The following is a 20,502-nucleotide window of genomic DNA, read 5'->3' as shown; positions in this document are numbered from 1 at the left end:
ATCCTTTAGCTGTGAGTCTGTTTTATCTGTGTTTTGGAATAACAGTTTTTCTGAAATAGACTCCCATAGAGTATGTGTCTTTGGTAAATAAAATAGATTATTAAATAGTGGAACAAGAACTTTATGATCCACTAATAATCCACGAGAAAAAAACACCTGGCTAGAAGTACCACAGCTTCCAGCAGAGCAAGGACCAAGAGAATGTCTGAAACCAGGAACAAGGCTAAGGCAGTGACAACTCCCTGTTCACCAAAGCTGCCTGCCGCAACTTAACTGAAAATGATCTGGGCTAAATTGAATCCAAAAGCTCAGAGCTGACAAAATAAATCAATGCAGCAAAGAGGAAAAGGAAAAATATAATGAAGTTACTTTTTTTTCCCGGCTTTCATTAAAATGTACCAATACAAAGTCTGCTGTCTGCAGTCTTGGAGCCAAGCTGAGTAGAGAAGAGAAATTCTATTTTATGACGGGTTCTGAGATAATTCTTGCACATGGCACCCCAAAAGGGTGTATCTGAATGAGAATAAAGATTTTTTTTTTTTAAGATATTTGGTATCCGTGGAAAATGTGTTTCTCTGTCTCTGTGTATATAGTTACTCTGGTTAGTCTGTGGCCGTTGTTGTCTGGGTGTTTCACCCAGCAACCGGGCAGAGAACAGCGTGTAGGGAACAACAGGACACATGCCGGTAAAACTGCCGAGGTTGGCCAGGGAATTCAGGGATGGGCACCGCACTTGAAACCTTTGCAGCTTTCTGATGTGGATTAGTCGATGTTTTGAATAACAAATCTTTTAGGTTCTCTATGGAAAGACAAGGTTCATTTCTGTGCCGTTCCCCAAGCCCTTGCTGATTTCCATGGGGTTGGTACTGTGGGAGTTCTCTTTTGAAGAGAAAAACAAGTTAAATCTCTTCTCTGATCCCTCCTTCCCCAATCACTCAGAACATGGCATATTTTTGAGCAAAAATGAAGTTACAGTCACAGGCTTTAACAGATACAAAAGGCACATCTGAAAGCAATGCTTGTACACAGAAAGCAGGCACTGCTTTCCTTTTTTAGACCTCATGGCTTATTTGTTTAAACCACAAAGAAACATTTGCATGCTGCCCCTTTCAGGTAAGATCTGAAAAAATAAAATAAAAATAAATACAGAGCTGTTAACATCTCCTGCTAACTTTCAAGATTATTTTCAACTCATGAAACTCTGTAGCAAAGGGCCATCACTTGAACTTACATTTTTAAAGAGGTAAAGAGTGTTAGCAAAATATACTTTTCAAAGAGGAGGAAAGAAACAACAAAACCCCAACTATTATCTTTTCTTATTTTAAACTGCATCCCACACTTGATGCAAATTTAGATGTGAATGCGGAATTACTCCTACTCTTCTCCTTCGCTTATGACTCTTTCTTACCATGTTTTTCAGAGAAGTAGTTAGGATACTGTGTAAAAAGTAGAATGTATGCTGCAGTCATGAAACGGACCAGGTGATACCTTGCAAATGTGGTTACTGAACTAGACTGGAATGACACCAAATGAGAGGTAAAATACTAATTGGTTATAACAAATATTTATGTTATAAAAGCACATATTGATAGATCAGCCAAAAATATGTGGATCCTAAAATAAAAAGTAAGTTAATGAAAGTTTTTCAGTCAAACAGTAAAAGTGGCTGTTACATGGATGCAGAACATTGAGAAGACTATGACATGATGCTGACACATTTAAGAGGCTTTTAGAAAGCCAGACTAGGATATACAATAAAAGACAGGGATATACGATAAAAGACAAGTATATATGTGAACTTGCAAGGGGGTTTAATGCTTGAACTAGTCCTTCTGCAGACAGAAAAAGATTTCCCAAGTAGGAAATAGTTCTTTATGAATGGTTTATAAAGCCAAGGAAGAATTGTATGGTGACACTGTCTTGATTTTTGTATTAGAAATCATTGCAAATTATCAAGAAGTTATTTCTTGGGGTATATATGTTCAACTAAGCTCCAAGAGATGTGAGAAAAAAAGCTTACTGATTTTGCTGGCATTCCTGTGTGCTTCTTTGCTTTAGATGAATCAGTTTAGCACCATTATTTAGTATCTATATTGGCTGGAGGCTGCCATTTTTCATTCACCCTATTAGTGGATTCTTAGCCTTTGATACGAAGATGTTTTATTGTGGGATCAACACCACTCGAAGAGTTGACATAGGAAACAAAATGGGTTGAGATGCTTAAGTAACTCTTATAATTTAGCCTGGAAGAAATGGGATATTTTTACTTTTATTACTCCAAAGGACAACATATAAACCAATAATGCGGCAAACTCATGTTGCCACATTTTCCTTACAATTTCTGCTCTGCTGTGAGAAAATAAAAATTTGGACTATTTTCTTACTTACGAAACAAAAAGCTTAAAATGTACCTTCCCATAATTTGTTCATGCAGTGTAATCAAGCACAGAATCTGACCTAGCTTAGCAGAGGCATGATTTCCAGCTCTGTGGTTTTCACCTTTGAGAGTATTTGCTATTGGTTTGCCAGCAGTCACTACAACTACCTCCTGCTTTGAATTCTACTACAGCAAAAAGTTTCCAGTTTGTTTCTTTCAGTATAAAGAGGAATTCATTTTAAAACTCAAAAAAATGGAGAATTTTAAAAAATCAGGTGATAAAACCATTTGCATTTTTCTTCTTCTTGATTTATCACTAAATTTTTTTCTATCTATGAAGAATATTTTTTCGTTCTTTAATACACTTTATACCAAAGAGACAGATGTTTGGAATTGTTTTTTCTTCATTTCTGGGAAATTACAACCCAGAGATAAGAGGAATGCTTCTGCAACAATAATTTGATACTTACAGAGCTCCTGTTCTTACTGATTGTTTGAATTCGTTTTTGAAACCCTTCATATATGTTCATATTTTATTCTATGACTTTCTTACTACCTAAATGTAGTAAATCACAGGACTTACTAATATCGTTGCACTGTCACTGTCATGAAGTTACAGCATACATCACGTCCACAATGATTTTTTGGAATAATTATAACAGAGTTTTAAGCCTAGCTAGGAATTTGGGGATAGTTGGGTACTCATGTTTCACTAAATCCAGTACAAAACTATCCTACTGATATTTCAAATACTTTGTAGGACAACTCTGTCGATCTCCTCATGTGCTAGTTTTGCTCCTATAATCCTGTAGCTTGAGTCTCCTCTCTTTGGCAGTCGATTTCAATTCCCACTAAAGGCAAGCAGAATAATTCAATTAGCTTGAAAGAAAGTTGGAGCTGGATTAGGACTTACTCCAAGACTGTTTTTCCATGCAGATTCTGTGTTCATTCCTATTTGATAGCTAAAATAAGGTGAACTCATATTTTTCAGTGAAAAACTACAGGTGCAAAATCAGACCCATGGCATACTGTTGAAGTTGCAGATGACTGAAGTGTGTAAATGATACCGTGGCAGTTCCCCTCATCATTTCTTGCATTCAGTGAAAAACTACATTTGTGCAAAGCCAGAGCTACAGTACTCTCTGCTGTATTGTTCTTCAGGACATTTGCACTCTCATTCTTTTGCATTAAAGGATCAATGTCTTTAGCAATATTCAGATAGTTGCTATACGTATTTTCTAACCCATGCTTAAATCAAAAGCCATGAAGTATACCTATGATTAATTTCACTTGATGGTTCACTTAAGCTCTGTGTTAGATCAAATCAATTTGAACCGAAAAAGTGCACAGAATCAGCTTCTGCTAAATTTCACAAATATGCACAACTGGTCCTGATCCAAAATTAAACAAAGGTAGTGCAGACTTCTGTATAATTTCAGTATGCTTTGTGCTGGGATCACGGACTGTAGTATCTCCTTAAGATTAAGGGGGAAGAACAAATATTTCCTTTTTGCTTTTCTATTACAACACAGTAATAAATGCTGTAGGTATGAGAAAACCTGTAAGGAAGAGTCATACTACATATACAAAATGCACTAGGCATACAAAGTTGGAATCCTTCTTATCTCACTGAACTAAATTACTAAGTAATGGAATTTTCACCAAAAATAGGGTGAATAATACTGAGCCAAACAGATAATGTAGTCAGACATCAGTTTCAAAAAACCAGGGTCAAAGCTGCCAAGGACTCCTGTAGGTCCAGTTTATTAGATAACTATCTGTATAGCTCATCTCTTCTTTCCACACAGCTAAGAAATACCCCCAGTCTTGTCACATTCATATCCCAGCGCTTAGAAACTGAGCATTAGAAAAGTGTCCTTCTGACATAACAGTTTGTGCCTAGAAGTTCACCAAATCAACATTTATTTTTAATAATTGGATTATCAACAGGCATTGGACATCTTCCCAGTTCCCTGTTGGGCCTCCCTACCCTATCTCCGGTATCTGCTGACCCCTTACGAGCATCTGTAGCCCATTCTTGGAACAGGCAAAGGCCACGGCCACGGCTCAGTGTTTTTACGGCGAAGAAAAGGGGGAACACCCTACACTAATGGAGTGATAACTGGCTTTTTCAGCCAGGGTTTTTCAAGTAAGTTGTTATGTTACAGATACCAGTGCTACAAACAGAATGGGTTTCTAAAATGGCCAAATGCTCCTCAGAAGTCACCATCCACTGCTCTTGCTGTCGGCTGCCTCCTGCAAAGGCAGAAGGAGCAACGTGAAGGCCTCGTGCTTGCCACGCCGAGGTAAAGAGTGGAAAAAAGCCTGACGGATTTTCTGGCAGCCACCACAGCTTCTAACTCACACAAAGACTAAAAATGTTAAGTTGAGATTTGGAGGGATTCACGGCTTCATGCCAATCGGCTTTCTTCAGAGCACTCACATGAGCTATCTGCAAAAGGTTACTGTTTCTTCAGCATTTGCGTATTTCTGTTTTCTGCCCTGAAGACCTCTCCAGTGTCTTTACCTGAAGCATATTAGGCTCCCTCCACTCTCATGTAAGGAGAGCTCCTAGACAAACCAGGAGAAGCAATTTTTTTTGCCTTGTTATGTTTCTTCCTAGCAAGAGTCAACTTACCAAAGCAAATAAAACAAATTATCATTTCATTTCTCCTCCTCAAAGGTGACTTTTTTTTGCTACATCTATTTACTGAGTGAACCTAACCACGTACTGCTACTAATGCTTCAAGCTGTGGAAAAAAACCATGGTCAGATTATTGAATTCTGACTATTCTGTTTCTCAAGTATGTTATGAAAGAAAAAGTTATGTAAAAATCATGATGGATTTCACTATTTCCTATTTAACTGTTTTACTGTGAGCATGTATGATGTCCCCCAAATTCACTATATTTGGAATAAATGTAAGCCAAAGCAACATAGTTTAAAAAATCCTTCTGCTTTCTTACAGTAAGACAGATGACGATGTTTATTTTTTCCTTTACTAACATAAAACCTTCCACTTTGACTCACAGGCCTTAAGTTGAAAGACACTTTGGAGAGTATTATTTTACAAACAGCGTATATAGAACTGGATTTTTTTTGTTGTTAGACTACCATACATGCAGAATTTAATTACGAAATATCATTATTTTGGCATACAATTCTCTGGAAAAGCATTTTCCCAGGAAGCTCTAGAACATAACATCCTCCTTGCTAGCGTCATGTTAGCAGTTCAACAATCAAATAGCCCCAACCCTGTATCCACGTACCACCTGGCCCAAGCTCACGAGCTCAGGGTCAGCCCCGCGGCTGGCCAAGCCTGAATGGAAATGATGGGTGACCCTGTGATGAGCTCTGGGATTTTGGTAGTCCTCATGCAGGCTCCAATGCCTGATAAAAAATAGGAGGGATTAAAGAATCTCTTTGGTGGAAATCCAAGAAAATACACCCAGGGCTAAGGAGTCACAAAAACTGAACTACACTTTTAAGATTACAAGATAATAAAGGACATTCTGATAGGATGGTGTGTGGGAAAGCAGAGATTATCACTGCATGTACCACTGTTGTTTGGACTGGAGGGCTTCTCTGCAGTTTTACTAGCATAGTTGAGCTGCCATGTATCTTGCAACATAACTATGCCATGGAAAGCCTCTGATGCTGGAGAAAAGAACATTTTTCCAGGGTTAACTTACATTGCTTTGGAAGTGGTTTAAATTAAATGAAAAAGGTCCCAATCTCAACCCAACAACTTCTGAGCGAGTTGCTTATCAGCAAAATTATAGTGATTTATACTCATGCATTGAGTATACAGTTTTCCTGTAGATGGCATTGGAAATGGAGCTTCCTGAAACAACTTAGTCATTTAATCAATAGTACTTGTGAATTACTTAGTGAGACAGGCTTTTGTTGCATCACAAATTTTGGATTATTCGAGTTTCTCATGTGAATATTTTGATCTAGATTAACAAAAGTTTGTTAGAAAATCATAAAAATATAGCTTTATGTAAGCTCTTAACACCACTGATATCGAGAGGCAGTGCAATGTGACTGTGACATGGCAATGGCTACTCTAAGCTACTAGTGGTAAAGATGCTTTTTCCAGAATCTAGCTATAATTGCACAAATGATCTGAAAATGGAGCCCAAAAGTCACATAAACCATAAGCAAGGAAAGATGAATGTGAAATGCAAACACGTCAGTTCTTAGGCAAAGAACTGTTTTTAAGAGAGATTCTGAAGTGGACAACTTCTTCCTTCGGTATCTGGAAGGACTACAGTTACTAGGCAAGATGCAGGTGACCCAGAAAAATCTCTGGGGCTACTGGATTCCACTGCTGGAGGAGCTTGAATTGTAAGAAATAAACCTAAAACACCTCAGTCAGGCAATCCCCCAAAGTAAGAGGTTTTCTTCCTTGAGAGACATGTCAGCTCTCAGCCTGAGACCTGCAGCCTAGGGCAGGGCAAGTGGTTAGAGAGGTAACGCAGGTACTAGCGCACCAGGCAAGGACCTACGTTTCTGGGGGTGGCTTTCACTCTGGAGAGGGAAGGCAAAGCATGGGGGGAGGAAATTGCTGGAAAGTAGAACACCAGATGAAATCCTCTCATGGAAAACACAGTGTGCAGGTAAACAAAGCACCATGGTAGGGGAAGGAAGGACCTGCTGGGGTGGGGAGCATGGCATCCGATTTTACCCCACACTATTCGCTGGACAGGGATACGTTTCTGCATGAAGTCGCTCCTGCTCTCACTCAATATTCTGGTACATAGCAACTCATCTGCTAGGCCATCTGCTGAGCTGCCCGCATCCTGGAATTAGGAATATGACTCTTTATTCCTACATGCAGTCTTTCAAATTTTACATTCTCCCTTTTGAAAACTTTCTCCTGTCTGCTTGATCCATTACATTACATCACCCTTCTCACCAGCTGGGACTGACTGCTACAACAGTAGGTGTTTAGCAGCCTTCATACTGTCTCTCACCCTTTAGATTAATAACCTCATGTAGAGGACAAACATTGTGTACATATGCCTCGAACACCTTATGTTGCCCCATTCAACAAGATTATCATTTCAAAGATGCGATGGGAATTCCCCAGCCAGCAGCTCAAATATGCTTTTGTATTATGTATTTCTAGGTCCTCAGCACACTGCCGGCTGAGAGTTATGCAAATCTTAGACCATGCAAAGCAAAAATGGCTGCACCGTGTATAGATTTTTATCTCTCAAAAAGAAAGTGAGATTTTTCAGTAACCGTTAATTCTTTTAAGAGGTTATCAATTTCTCTGCAACTTGGCTTTTATTTTTCACCATAATTCTAGCTGTTTCTCATGCCTTTGGGCAGATGTGTTTCACATGAAAGATATTACATAAAATAAAGTGAAACTGTGCTTTTTAACATATTGTTATACATTTGTTGTCCTCAGTTTCCAACTTCAGGTGAGTAAATGCTGCAATTCCTGTATCACACATCACATCTCTCAGTTACACTGGAGCTACCAGGAGCTCTGGTAGTGGCAGGACATGCAATTCCCTCTCTTTCTGCTCTTCTCTCTCCATCTGCTTGTCGTTGAGGAACACTACACTATGCTTGGTCCATATCCACCACGAACAGAGAAAAGCTCAATTCTCATATTCAAGTTCAGTGTTTAATGAAGACAGACTATCACCAATCATAAGTTAGTTGTAAGGAATGCATGGGGGAATTTATTAATTTAAATTATTTAAATAAATTTTTTTATTTAAATGTTGCCCATAAATATGGTCACAATAGGCCAGAATGTGAGAATGTTACTTTTTATGGCTTCTGCTTTCTTCTTTAACTCCTGTATTACTAGAGAACACAAGGTGCCATTTTTATTTCAAGATATTTTTTCTGATAAGTCTGAGTACTTCATACTTGAAATCCTTTCAGGGAGGACAAAAAGGTGTTTCAGATAGATTTTTGCAAACTGATAAATAGAAATTAAATACAAACTAAAGCTGCAGATCTAAACTCTAATGCTTCAGTCTGATTGCACATCTGCCCCATTCCACCAGCTTATTAAAGGCAATGTCAAGTTTACCTGTCCTTGCTATCAGTTATGACTATGTTTTATTTTGCAAAGGAAATATTCCTGCTTGATAGCACAGACTTGATTGTGCTACATCACCATATCACCATACTTAGTCGCTGCTGTTGCTGTTTGAAGTCATATACCTTTTCCTCATCAGTCCCAGCAAGGAACCATGAAGATCCTGCCCTAAAGTGACACATGAACTAGATCTGGAGTGATTCTGCATGATCATGATGCCAACCAGAGAAGGCATCTTGACGGCAGCAACCCTAAATGCAAACTAGAAGTGATCAATTGTCCCACAACAAAATGATCCTGTGTGTCATGACAAGATCTTATATCTAAGTTTGCTTTCCTCCACTCCTTCTTTCTTACTCTTAAGCATACATGGCATATAAAACACTTGCTTTCTTCAAAACCCTCCAACGTCTGAACTAAAATCATATGCTCAGAGATCCCAGTTCCACTTCCAAACCCAGTAAACCTGACAAACTAGTCAAACTGAAACTTGCCTGTGGGTGCACAGTAAGTTCTGAATATATAAGAATATATTCCTCCACAGTTTAAATCTTCACATAGCCCAAGTTGCTAAAATACATGTAAATCATTTGCCTGGAAATGTTTCTGAGACATATCACTCGGGTACCTCTCTATGACTGTCTTTCTCCATCATGGTGCTCTGGAAGGACACATCGCACAGCTACTTCTTCAAGCAAGCTCTGCCTGATTCTTTGCCTTCTGAACTGGCAGCACCCACTCCCGAACAAGTTTCACTAAAGCCTCTCTGAACCCTTGACAAGGTAAGTGCCACGGTAAGCCGAGTCCTTTGGGATTTAAAGTAGCAGTGTAAACAGACTTAATCTTCACCTAGTTAACTGGATATCTGAAATCTGACCGCATGAGACATCTTCTGCCTTAACATTGTTTCATTCTAGCTTAACAAACAAGCTGTTAGCCCCAATAAAAAGACAGGCAAACTTCATTACGGACAACCTGGGATACTATAATGGATAAACAGTTTCAATTTACCAGTAAGCAAACAGAGTTCATTTATAAAGTCTGGAAGACCATTTCAAGCACAAAGGATCTGGAAATACAATGAAAGACAAATAGGTCCTTTAGGAGGATAACATAACAGAACCACAGCGGGTATAATTCATCCTCCTTTCCATTTACAGTGCTACTGGTGGTGGTTGAAACTGGGCAATTTGCTGAGGATGAGCAACAAAGCCCTGGAATGGAGAGGCTGTAGGTTTCAGTTCTCCTGGCTGGAAAATTCTGTGTAGAAAATGCCTGGTAAAATCTTTTTCACTTCAAAGACAGATAAATCATAGTAATTGCTCTTCAGAGTCTGAGATAAATGCAACCTCTGGTAAGGGTAAAGGGATTTGACAGAGCCCAGATCAGAGTTTGAACTCTACAAGGAACAAGAAAGTCTCTAACACCCTCTTCTTTGGTCTGAGGTTGAATACCAGTTGTGCAAGAAAAATAAACAGATATCTCCAATCACAGCAGCAGCAAAAACTTCTGATGTAAATAAATAAATAAACCCGATGGATCCTCAACTACTCATGCATTTTCTGACACAGAACCCTACGTATTCTGTGGACATGTCTCAAGGTCTAAGGCACTTCAGGCTGGCTTGTGGCTGAAAATTAGTGAACTTCCTTATGAAACTAGCTATTCAGATCCATCATTTTATGAGCTATCCCTAGCCTCTCAAACTTTAGCCCTCCATCCAGAGAAGTCTTAACAAATAAAAAGAGAATTTTAAACCTTCTGCAATTTAGGAGCAAGAAAAACTGTACTTAGGGTCATTGCCTCATGTTGCATCCCCTTATTTAGTTTTCCTCTATATATTTTTGGGTGAATGTGGGATTTTCTGGAATGCCTTAGATTCCATCCTTAGATCTACTAGTCTCCTGGGGAGAGGGTACAGTTACACTTTTGGTTTGTAGGGAAAGTAACAGATTTGTGGAAATATAAAAATATTACAAGGAATCTCTAATGGGGTTGCATATACTAACCTGCTTTTGGTTATGGTTGTGGGCTTCTCCGATTCATAAAGAAATTAGATGCCACATATTTTGTCACATCAGTGATATATATATATATATGTACATACATATATATATCCTATTGGTTTAAAACAGGCATACCAACTTACCTTATGCTTGTCAATTTACTGAAGCAAACTTTCAATGTAAAATTGATCTGAACCAATATGAGCATTCAAAAAGATATAATTCAAGGTAATCAGGATTAAAATCAAGAATGCACTGCTTTGGCTAGACCAGGACAACTCCATAAAAGTCAGGCGTAAGAGAGAAGAGCAGCAAGCTGCATCCGTATTTCCGCATCCCGCCTCCCACGCATGGGAAGGCCAGACAGATCGCAGCTGCTCTCTGCAGAGAGCCGGGCTGCTGGCGCCCGGCAGGAGCAGCGGGGCCTCGGCGCAGCCCGGCTTGTCTGTGGGGCACCCGCCATGGGCCGTGGGTTTGGTGGCTGGCTGAACCTAGCCCATGCGTTCAGCATCTGCAACAACATTTGGGAAATGAAGCTGATCTCCATGCTCAGTGAGGCTGCAGTGCTAACTCCTAGCATGGACGGGGAGGACGGGGCTCGCCGGTCCCACCAGTGACTGAATTACAGTTGTGGTTGGAGCTAAGTGACACCATGCGGTCGCAGTGCTGGCCTGTGCACATGAGGAGCACACGCAGCCAACAAAGAGGGACAAAAATGACCCTGCTGTACAAGCGAGGAACTCTTCCCCCGTTCTCGGGCCAGGTTTACAGAGATGTCCAGGCAGATTCTATGATTCTGTGATACCTAGGGAGTCTTGCACAAGAGCCTACGCACGCTTTTGTATAGCTGGTCCTTGGTAAACCGCCAAATTATCCCAAAAAGGAAAATCAGAAAATGGATTCAAATTTCCTGTTTCTGTCTTCCCAAGAGTATATTTGCTAAAAGCTTGTTCTCTCTGTCAGGTTTTCCCTTCTGAGCACACCTTTTTAGAGTGCAGTTTCAATAGTTCCCTATCTTACAGACACCTTGAAGCAGCTATTCAGTTCAGAAGTGTGTGAGATACCAAGCTTTCACCACTTGCCCTTGCAAATTTGATCTTGAAAAAAACAAAACCAAAAGATTGAGCAAAACTCCAGAGGTGTCAATTTTTAGTACTTTCACATGCCCCAAAATTCTTCTGTAATTTCCTTCTAAGTAATCTGGGGTTAATGAGACTGAAGAGAATGATAGGAAGGAAAGAAATAATTTTATATTCTATTTTTTTTCCCCAACATGTCCCAAATGTCACCTCTGACCTGGCTTTCTATTTCTGGCATGGACTAAACTCCCTCTATTTATTTAGCAGCCTACACACTATTGCAGTAACATAGCAACAGTACTTTCACTTGTGAATTTGAAAAAAAGAAAAGAAAAAAAGAACATGCCTTTCATAAGCAAAGTGTTTAAGCATTGCAGTCTATTAGCACATTGATACATGCTTCTATTTTTCCTTTTATAAGGCTTTATTAGACTTCCTTTCTATGCAAACTGAACCCAGAGAGATGAACAGGGGGTGCAAAGTAGTGGCACTGTCATGAAGACTATTCTTGTTATGCGACTCCGACCACCCCCTAACCTTTTTGTTCGTTTGTTTTAATGACGCTTCAGCCTGAATATTTCTTAGGCTCAGCAGAGAGGAAAGTGGGAGTTTAGGGAGGACACTGAAATAATGGAATTTATTTGGTGTTTTTTCCTCACTTTTCAAAAACAGATTACTATTATTTTATGATCCGTAGCTCAAGGGTGATATGAAGTCAGAATTATCTATCCAGAAGTAACTTTTTAAAAGGCACCGAAGTGAAGTAGGAGAAACTGTTCCATTTTCAGTGGTCATTTGACAGTCCAAATCCCACTGATCTATAGAGAAGCTGGCCAAGTAAAGCTCTGTGAAGACACTCCTAGAGTCAGAGGAATATCTAGTGAAAATATTTTGTGAGTCTTATTTCATTGGGAGCAGCAGGCCTAAATATCTCAAAAAAGCAATTCCCTGAGCTACTTAAGTACTTCTTATTTTTAAATGTAGGGCCTCAGTGAGAACTCAAACAATCATTTTATTAGGATGGGTTCAAAAGGTTGGACTTACTAAAATTAAAACTTCTTAAGATTGCAAAGCTTCCACTGTAAATATTAGTAAACAACATAGACGTAATAGCTGGAATAATAGCAAGGGCTTCATGAAATACTGTGTGACATTTGAGAAACTATTTCTTCACTGCCACTGTAAACTTAGCCGGCATCTCTTCAGAGGCTTTTTCTCATCTCACAGAGATTATAGGAGCGTGCGGCCACCTCAAAACACCAGTGGCTTTTCTGGGGAATCTGCAACAGATCTTGGAACTCCTCTTTCACACCACGTGTACGTGCTCAGGTTTTCCAGAGTTTATAAATTGTGAATTCACAATTAATTAGCTCAATACTTCTGTCAGCTTAGTGGCTTTGCTGCACAGTTCGTAAAGTCTGTAAGTATAAAAATAGTTCACGATTGTTCCAAACTATTAGCTTCTCCTTGGAATGACCAGCTCACGTCAGCTTGAAAAAACGACCTCACAACTGTAAAATCCTTGAACTTCTACAAATAGTGTGCAAGTCTGGTATGCGAAAACAGATTGTCCATAAACTATGTACTCTGCAGAGATTACAACAGTTGCAAATCTAAAAAGGGTCCAGTTATGACCATTATTCAGACCAAATATGAACTTAGAGGCGTGGAGATTGGGATTCACAGAATGAATAGTATTTGTCACTAACAGAGCTCGCAGAAACTATTGACTTATAAAATTCATTGTCAGAAATGAGTCAAAAAGTTTCAGATGTCAGTCTAAGTTCCATTTAAATTAACACTTCCATTTAAACAATCATAAAATTCACAGCAGTAATGACATTTTAATGGCTTTCCATAAAATGCCCTACAGCAAAGAATATTGGCTAAGGGGAATGCACTGTTCAAGAGTTTTGGGGAAAGCTACAGAGTAGTTTTGGCTGTTGGGGTCAGGTGGGATTTCTGGCATTAGTTATTTCTGAGGAATGGGAAAATGAAACCTTGAAGAACAGTTGTCTCATTCTAACAATGCAGAAAGCTATTAATGAGTTAATCCCAGAAGGGGAAGAGACTCCTTTTCTGTCATGATGGCTAGACACCAATTTTGTTTTAAATTTAACAAATATCAAGAACATAATTACACAGCAGTTTATAAAACTGAACTTTGCATGGCTATATATTTAGCTTTTTTCCCTGATGCAACACAGACCAAAATAAGTCAAGGATATTGTAAAATAGAAAATATTAGAAAGCTGAAGTCTTGCATTTTATTCAACAAATAAATGAAATAGAGAAAATTCTATTTTATCTGGCTGAATGTACTATTTTGACATGCAAATATCATTTCAAACATAGCATTATTTCCCTGTCTTTTTGCATTATTAATTCATTTCCAACTCAAATGGAAGAGATAAGCAAGCAAATAAAATGATTGTATCTCCTCTGAGTAACATAGTAGGAACAAATTTGTCCTCTTCCCTAAAAAGATACCAATTTGGTATAATACACTGTCAAAGTGACAGAGTAGCTCGGAGGTGACTAAAATAAACACTGCTGTTAAGAGCATTTTAATGCATTATTGGTAGAAGTAATGTGTTTATTCACAATACAATTTTCATGTGCAACAACAAAGAGTTCAGCAAAGTACTACTTTTAATGCTTTTTCCTCTAACATATGTTTGATTGCCTCACTAGTTTAACTATCATTCAAATTAACACTTCCTTCTCTACCTCAAACTGGAATGTTTTTTTAAGTCTCTATTATTGAATGCAAAGACCTGATAACTCTTGGGTTTCTGTTTTGAATAGAAACCAATAGCTAGACATTCCTGTGCACTGAAAACATGTAGTCAAAGATTAAATTGGGGCTTCAGTGCTATTATGGCTCCACCCAAATAAACAGTCCAAGGGAAATTATTTTGCTTAGTATTCTGATATTCAGGTTGCCAAGAAGAACATCGTTTTTAGAAATTATTTTTCTTCTAAGAAGTCAGCCTATGTCATTAGAGGAAACATTGCATTTAAACTACCAAAATGTGCTTAAAATGGAGGAAAATGGTCTGCTTTACACTCAGCTAATTACAAATGTTTAACTGTAATGATGGAAACTCCTCCTAAAATAAATTCTCTGCTGTTATTTTACCAGTGAGATCAATTTGTTCAGGATTTCCAGCAGAAGGGAATGTGTACTCTGCTCCACAGAAGTTTCTATTACAGACGTCTTTACCTGGTACATTATTTTCTGAAGAGTAATTGGAGTTTTTTCTCAAAATACAAACTCCATAGAATATATGTTGGGTTTTAAAATGAAGTAAGAGCAAGAAGAACTTAGGTACAAAGCACCCAACTACAGCCAGCTAAAAGGCTCTTCTCCACCACACAGGATTCTTGTTCTCATCTAGCCTATAAACTAGAGTTACAAAACTCACATAAATTGGTTAAATAAATTCAGATACTTCAATGTAAGTTGAGGATGTTAACTCCACTGGGGTATTAAAAGTGGACTTTCTATGCAGAGGGGACAGAGCACGAGAAGTCAAGTTTTATAGGAACTTCTGGAAATAAACAGGCTTATGGACAAAAATTAAATTCAGAGTTCTCTTAGGTAGTTATTTCTGTAAAATTCCCCCCAAATCCCAAACTAGCAGAAGAAGTGCTTAACTTGACACAGCACTTGGGGATTTCTTTTAGGCCAAGGTAGCGGTGTCCTCTGCTGACACCCGCCCAACACGAAGAGATCAGAGCAGCCGTTCTGCATCTCATCCACCCTTAGAGCTGCTGTGGCACTCTTGTTCCTATTATTTGAGCAAGCTCTTCCATAATTCTACTTTACTTTTTCTTCTTAGTGGCCAGTAACTTCCTGTTTGTTCTCCTGATAAATACCAGAACTTCAGCTAAAAATGGAGAAGTTGTTTAGATTCTCTTATCTTGTAAAAGCCTGGCATTCAGGGTGCCCCCAGCTGAGTTTGGCAAATCAGTTGAAGCAGTTAGAGACTGCTGTCTTCAGCAGGTTGTTGTGCCCTTCTGATGGAGCTTGTTGCTCCTAAAGTAGAGATAGCAGAGATGGACACTATGTTTTCTTAGCTTTTTGCAGTCTAGTATATTAATTTACAGCACCGTTGATTTCAGTTTATGTTAACACACTGGGCAACCATGAAGCACCATGGCTGGGTGCAGATATGACCCTTGTTTCACCACAATTGCTATGGAAGCAATGACTCCATGCACAGGTGTATGGCAGTCTCTAGTCTTTTTAATTTGCATTGAATTGCTGAACCCAGCTGAAAGACACACTGCATGTTCCTGCATGGGTCCTATACTCAACTTAAAAATCTGAATGGTTGCAAATTATTAGACTCAGTCTGGCCTATTAAACAATCCAATGTTGACAGAATCTGCTGTTTGGGTCTTTCCAGCCCAGAAATCCCAACAAAAAGGGTGGTAAGAAATGCAGGGCTAAATTTGCTAATATGGGGTCCATTTTGGACTCTTGCTTGAAAGATGCTGACAAGAAATTTTGATTTTCAGTAATATTTGAAGAATCTAGTCATTCAAGTAAAGTAAGAAACTTGCCTTTTTTGAGCAAGTGGTTTTCCCTCATCAATTTGTATAGTACTGAAAATGAAAAGTAGATCTTCAGCTGGGGTACAGCTGTGCAGCACTGACTTACACGGAGCTGCACTTACTTGCAATGGGCAAGTGCCTGTATGTAGCCCTTTACTATTGCTATGCATATAGCTTAACACCAGCCATAAGTAAATACTGGAGTGCCACCTACCAGAGCCTGCAGGCGAGCTGATTAACTACCATTACTGCCCTTCTCAGGTGTGACAAACTACAAGACAGCAATTCTAGGACAGGTTCAAATTAAATACCTGTTAAAAATCCCATCCCCATCTCCTTATTAACATATGAACAGTCTGTACTTAGTGGTGTTAGTCTTCTGTTTCATTACACAAGCTCTGCACCTGCTTCCATTTCTTTTTTTCCCAGTTAGTGACATTTTGCACTGAACACTTCATTCTGTAAGCCAAGAAACTATTCTCTTCCCTCAATAGAGAACAAATGTTATCAGTAAGTGATGTATTTGTAAAATGAAAAGTACCAAAAAGCCTACTGTTCAAGGCAGGCATTACAGAATTGGTATAGGTGAACATCTTGATTCTTCCAATTTTCTGTTTTTCACAAACATAAACAGGCTCTGAATGCATAATTTAAATTCCTGATAGGATTTACTCAGTGTTAATACAAGGCATGGAGAAACTCATCAAACCCAGAAACATATTTAATGGGAGCAGATTCTCCCATGCAATCTGTTTTCCTGCAGAGACTGGTACTCACAATCCACTAACATCAGTAATAAAAATCTCATGGGCTCCAGCAGGGCCAGGTTTTACCCCTGGTGGGGCTGAGTGCCAAGACGTGCCCAAAACATAGCATTTTCAGTCTAGAATACAATGGACTTCACCTACACCACCACTACTTCCTAGTTTTCACCAGCAGCTTCTTCCTCTCTCCCCCCTCCATCCCCATATCCAGCTCCCCAAACCAGACTTTTGAAAATTCCCCTCTACCTCTCAGCCCCATGCAGAGCAAAACAGGGAGAAAAGCTGTGAAGGAACTAAGTGGGGAAATGAGAGCAGCGCAGCTTGCCAGGCAGCCTTACGGGACAAAGAGCTGCAGCAAACACCAACTACTCTCCTGGGGAACTCCTTGCACAACTGACTCTTTCGATAGGCTCACATGCTAGATTAATGTTTTAAGTATCAGGCAGAAGCAAAAGAATTGTACATGATATTAAAACACTGTTAGAAAATTTCCCTGCTAAAGTTAAGCTCCCTGTGCTTTCTAATGAATTCTCTGCATTTAGCATTAAGCACTCTGTTTTTACAGAAAGTTACACTAGGGTAATTAATCTCATGTTCGTTTCCTGCACATGTAAGAGAGCACCCTTTGTTAGGGAATGATAAGACACTTCTAAGAATAGTAATACTAAGAGCATCAGCTTTGTAAGACATTACAGGAAAAATTTAGACTCTAACACCTGTTTTTCGTTTTTCAAAGTTTTGAAAATAATGTTCTGTTTACTTAGATACAAACTCTGACTTTGTTTTTGTGTAGAAGACCTAATTGATTTCATGAGAGGACAAGCATAAATGAGGGTATACTTTGGTCTTTAGGATTCATTTTGCAAATAAATTTTTGTTTAATTTTATTCTATGTAAATATTCTCAGTGGCTTTTGTGGGACTATTCACAATTCACAGTATCACAACCTGAATTCATTGTTTTGTCTAGTCTCTTAACTACAGGTGCCAGTGAAATAAGTTGGACTTTCTTAGTGGTTGCAATAGATTCGGGATTAAGACTTTATCTTTGTATAGAGATCCCCAGACCTGACCTTACAGAAACCTCGTGCTAAACTCAGTAAAATGTCACTGGGAGTCAACCCAGCGAAGGCAACTGAGGTACTCCAGGGTAAGAGGGGTCCAAACCCCACATTTTGGAGGTGAATCAAACCCACACTTTAAGCTCGCTAAAAGCTTTAGTTCAGACTATAGGTTTTGCCAACTGAACACAAAGGGTAGTTTAAATCTTTGAGATTTACATGTTATCTGTTCAAAACTGGAGCCAACACCATTCTGTTGTAAGCAGTTGACACTTGACACCAACTGAAGTCAGTTTAAACAGCTATTGTTTTAAAGCCTATGTTTTTAAGCAGTTGCTGTGGCTCAGCTTGAGCTATCTACCACTCTAGTGACAAGATGCACAAGCTACTATGGTAGTGAAACTATGTACAAATGAGAAAAATAGCTTACAGGAGGTGAAGGACAATTTCCATTTGGTTTTCAGCATCTCCTGTGCACTCAGTCATATGAGAAAGGATATTAGCTTTGCTGTACTTAGAGCAGATTTTTTTTCCTGCTTTATTATAGACAGAAGAGTAGTTTATTCTACTAACCAGAAAATGAACACTAATCTGCAGAGATCTGACTAATCTAGTGGCTGATGTCCGAAGAATAGCGAAGAGCAAATTTCACTAGTTTTTTTACTGCAAGATCTGTGCACAGAAGACTGTAACTAGTCTTGTGAGCTGATCAGAGCCCCTGTTGTGACTATTATCTTGACTGTATAATGGGGGCTTTCAAATCCCAGCTTTATCACATTCTGTTTTCTCTACTTTGCTCTTTTATGAATATTGAGTCATCAAAAATAGCTTCACTGACAGAGTTACTAATGATACCAGCTGGGTGAATCAGTGGTTCTTACATTGTCTAGTGCCTGCTATACAATGCTACTGGTACGCCAGTTATGAAATATAACAAAAATCAGATATCCATATTTATATGCAGTTCCCTTGAGACACATCATAGTGGTTATTTTAAAATTAGAAAACGTTAACCAAAGAAAGCAAATACTCAGCCATTTCAACGCAATAGAGTAATCTAAAAGAAGAAACTCTGGATGAGAGTAAGTTAAAAGCAAATTTGAACATCCTAATTTTTCCTAATTTTTAATACAAATACACTACTAAATGATATCTACTATATTCTTCACAAGACAGTTATTCCTCATATTACCAGAAAAAGCTAACATCAGCAGTTCAAAAAATGCTGATAAACAGAAGTGAATATGACAAATGATGTAAGCTATGTACATGGTGTGTGTGTGTAATAGACACACATGGTGGCATCCTTCGAGCACAGTGCAGTGCTCTGGGTGAGTTAGGTTGGAAGTGCACTACTTACATGAACATTACCAGCTCCAAAAGTGTGAACAATACCAGCCTGCCCGAGTAAGAATCAACCCAAATGAATATGCAAAATGGCCCACGATGGGCTGGCGTTGGTAATGCTGTCCCAAGTGATTTTTTTAAGGGTCATTTATTTCTACCCGGAATGCCTTCCTTGCAGCCCTGCAGTGATACAGTTTCCTATGTTTGTAACACACACCCTTTTTTGTAGAAAAACAGGCAGGCAGATACAGAATGAAACAAGGGGCCCCCTTTACACACACTGCGGTTGCTGCTCTCCGTGCATGCAGTGTTCGGTTGTTCTCATCAGTCCCCGTTACCTTTTCATTATCAGGAACTTCAGAGCAAGGCACCTTCTAACATCTCTTTAACAGAGGTAAAAAGTAAACCTATTTGCTAGTAAATGCATCTAGCATATAAAACTGGCAAATAAAACTATCACAGATGTTGGCATTAGCAAGTGCCATAAGAATTACACAGCATCTTAACAGAGCTTAGCCTCCAATTTCAAAGTACTGTTTTTTTCAGGAGGTTATTGCCCTTCCCTGGAAAAGATACACTTGAAATTCTGTTACAAAACTGTTAGTTATGGCAACATTAACTGAAACTGAAATGTGTTTTTTAACCTAAGCTGTGTTGCGTAACAATTTAAGAATTATAATCTTAGGAGCTGGCAAAGGTTAATTCCGAAGGGCACAAGAATATTGATGAAAATACAGACAGTCAGTAAGCGCATGGACTAGTAAATCTTTTTTGTTTTGGTCCAAGGCGAAGCCGAAACCCGCGAGACGTTGTAAAGGAAGAGTAAGACACGGAGCACATGCAGAAATCCCTTTAGAGAGAAAAATAACGGTAGAGTCTCCGCACTTACGTATCTCTTGAGTTTCTTCTCGGGGGGCGATTTAATGAGCCATCCAGTGCAAACGACGTCCCCTGAGCTCATCTTCCCCCCCCGGCGCGGCGCGGCGGCGCGGGAGCCAGGGTGCGGGCTGTGTGTGTGTGTGTGTGTGTGTGTGTATTGTTCCCAGCCAATTTGAAACCAGCAGTAATCAGCTTCCTTCAGCTGTGCTCTGATACTGCTCCAGCCCGAGGAGGAAGTCATGACATTGATCACTGACACGGCCAGCCCTCCCTCCGCCGCAAACACAATGCAACACACCGAGCACGTGATGGGCCACCGGGGCCCGCCGCCACCGAGCCGGCGGCTGCCAGAGCCGC

The 20,502-nt window shown here is 39.3% G+C and overlaps 1 protein-coding gene across 5 annotated transcripts in view; it reads right to left on the bottom strand.

Moving 5' to 3' along the window:
- The window catches only part of GAB3 (GRB2 associated binding protein 3), a 64,739-nt gene extending 44,392 nt beyond the window's left edge, over positions 1–20,347 (bottom strand). For all 5 annotated transcript variants that reach the window (XM_062584818.1, XM_062584819.1, XM_062584820.1 and 2 more), the window contains exon 1: positions 20,156–20,347. In XM_062584818.1, the coding sequence (XP_062440802.1) occupies positions 20,156–20,227 (72 nt within the window). In that variant the 5' untranslated portion in view covers positions 20,228–20,347. The remainder of the gene's footprint in view (positions 1–20,155) is intronic.
- Between the last annotated feature and the right edge of the window lie 155 nt (positions 20,348–20,502).

The sequence above is a fragment of the Rhea pennata genome, chromosome 11, assembly GCF_028389875.1.
Source record: "Rhea pennata isolate bPtePen1 chromosome 11, bPtePen1.pri, whole genome shotgun sequence".
In the NCBI taxonomy this organism is placed as follows: domain Eukaryota; kingdom Metazoa; phylum Chordata; class Aves; order Rheiformes; family Rheidae; genus Rhea; species Rhea pennata.
This window is presented reverse-complemented; position numbering and strand designations above follow the sequence as displayed.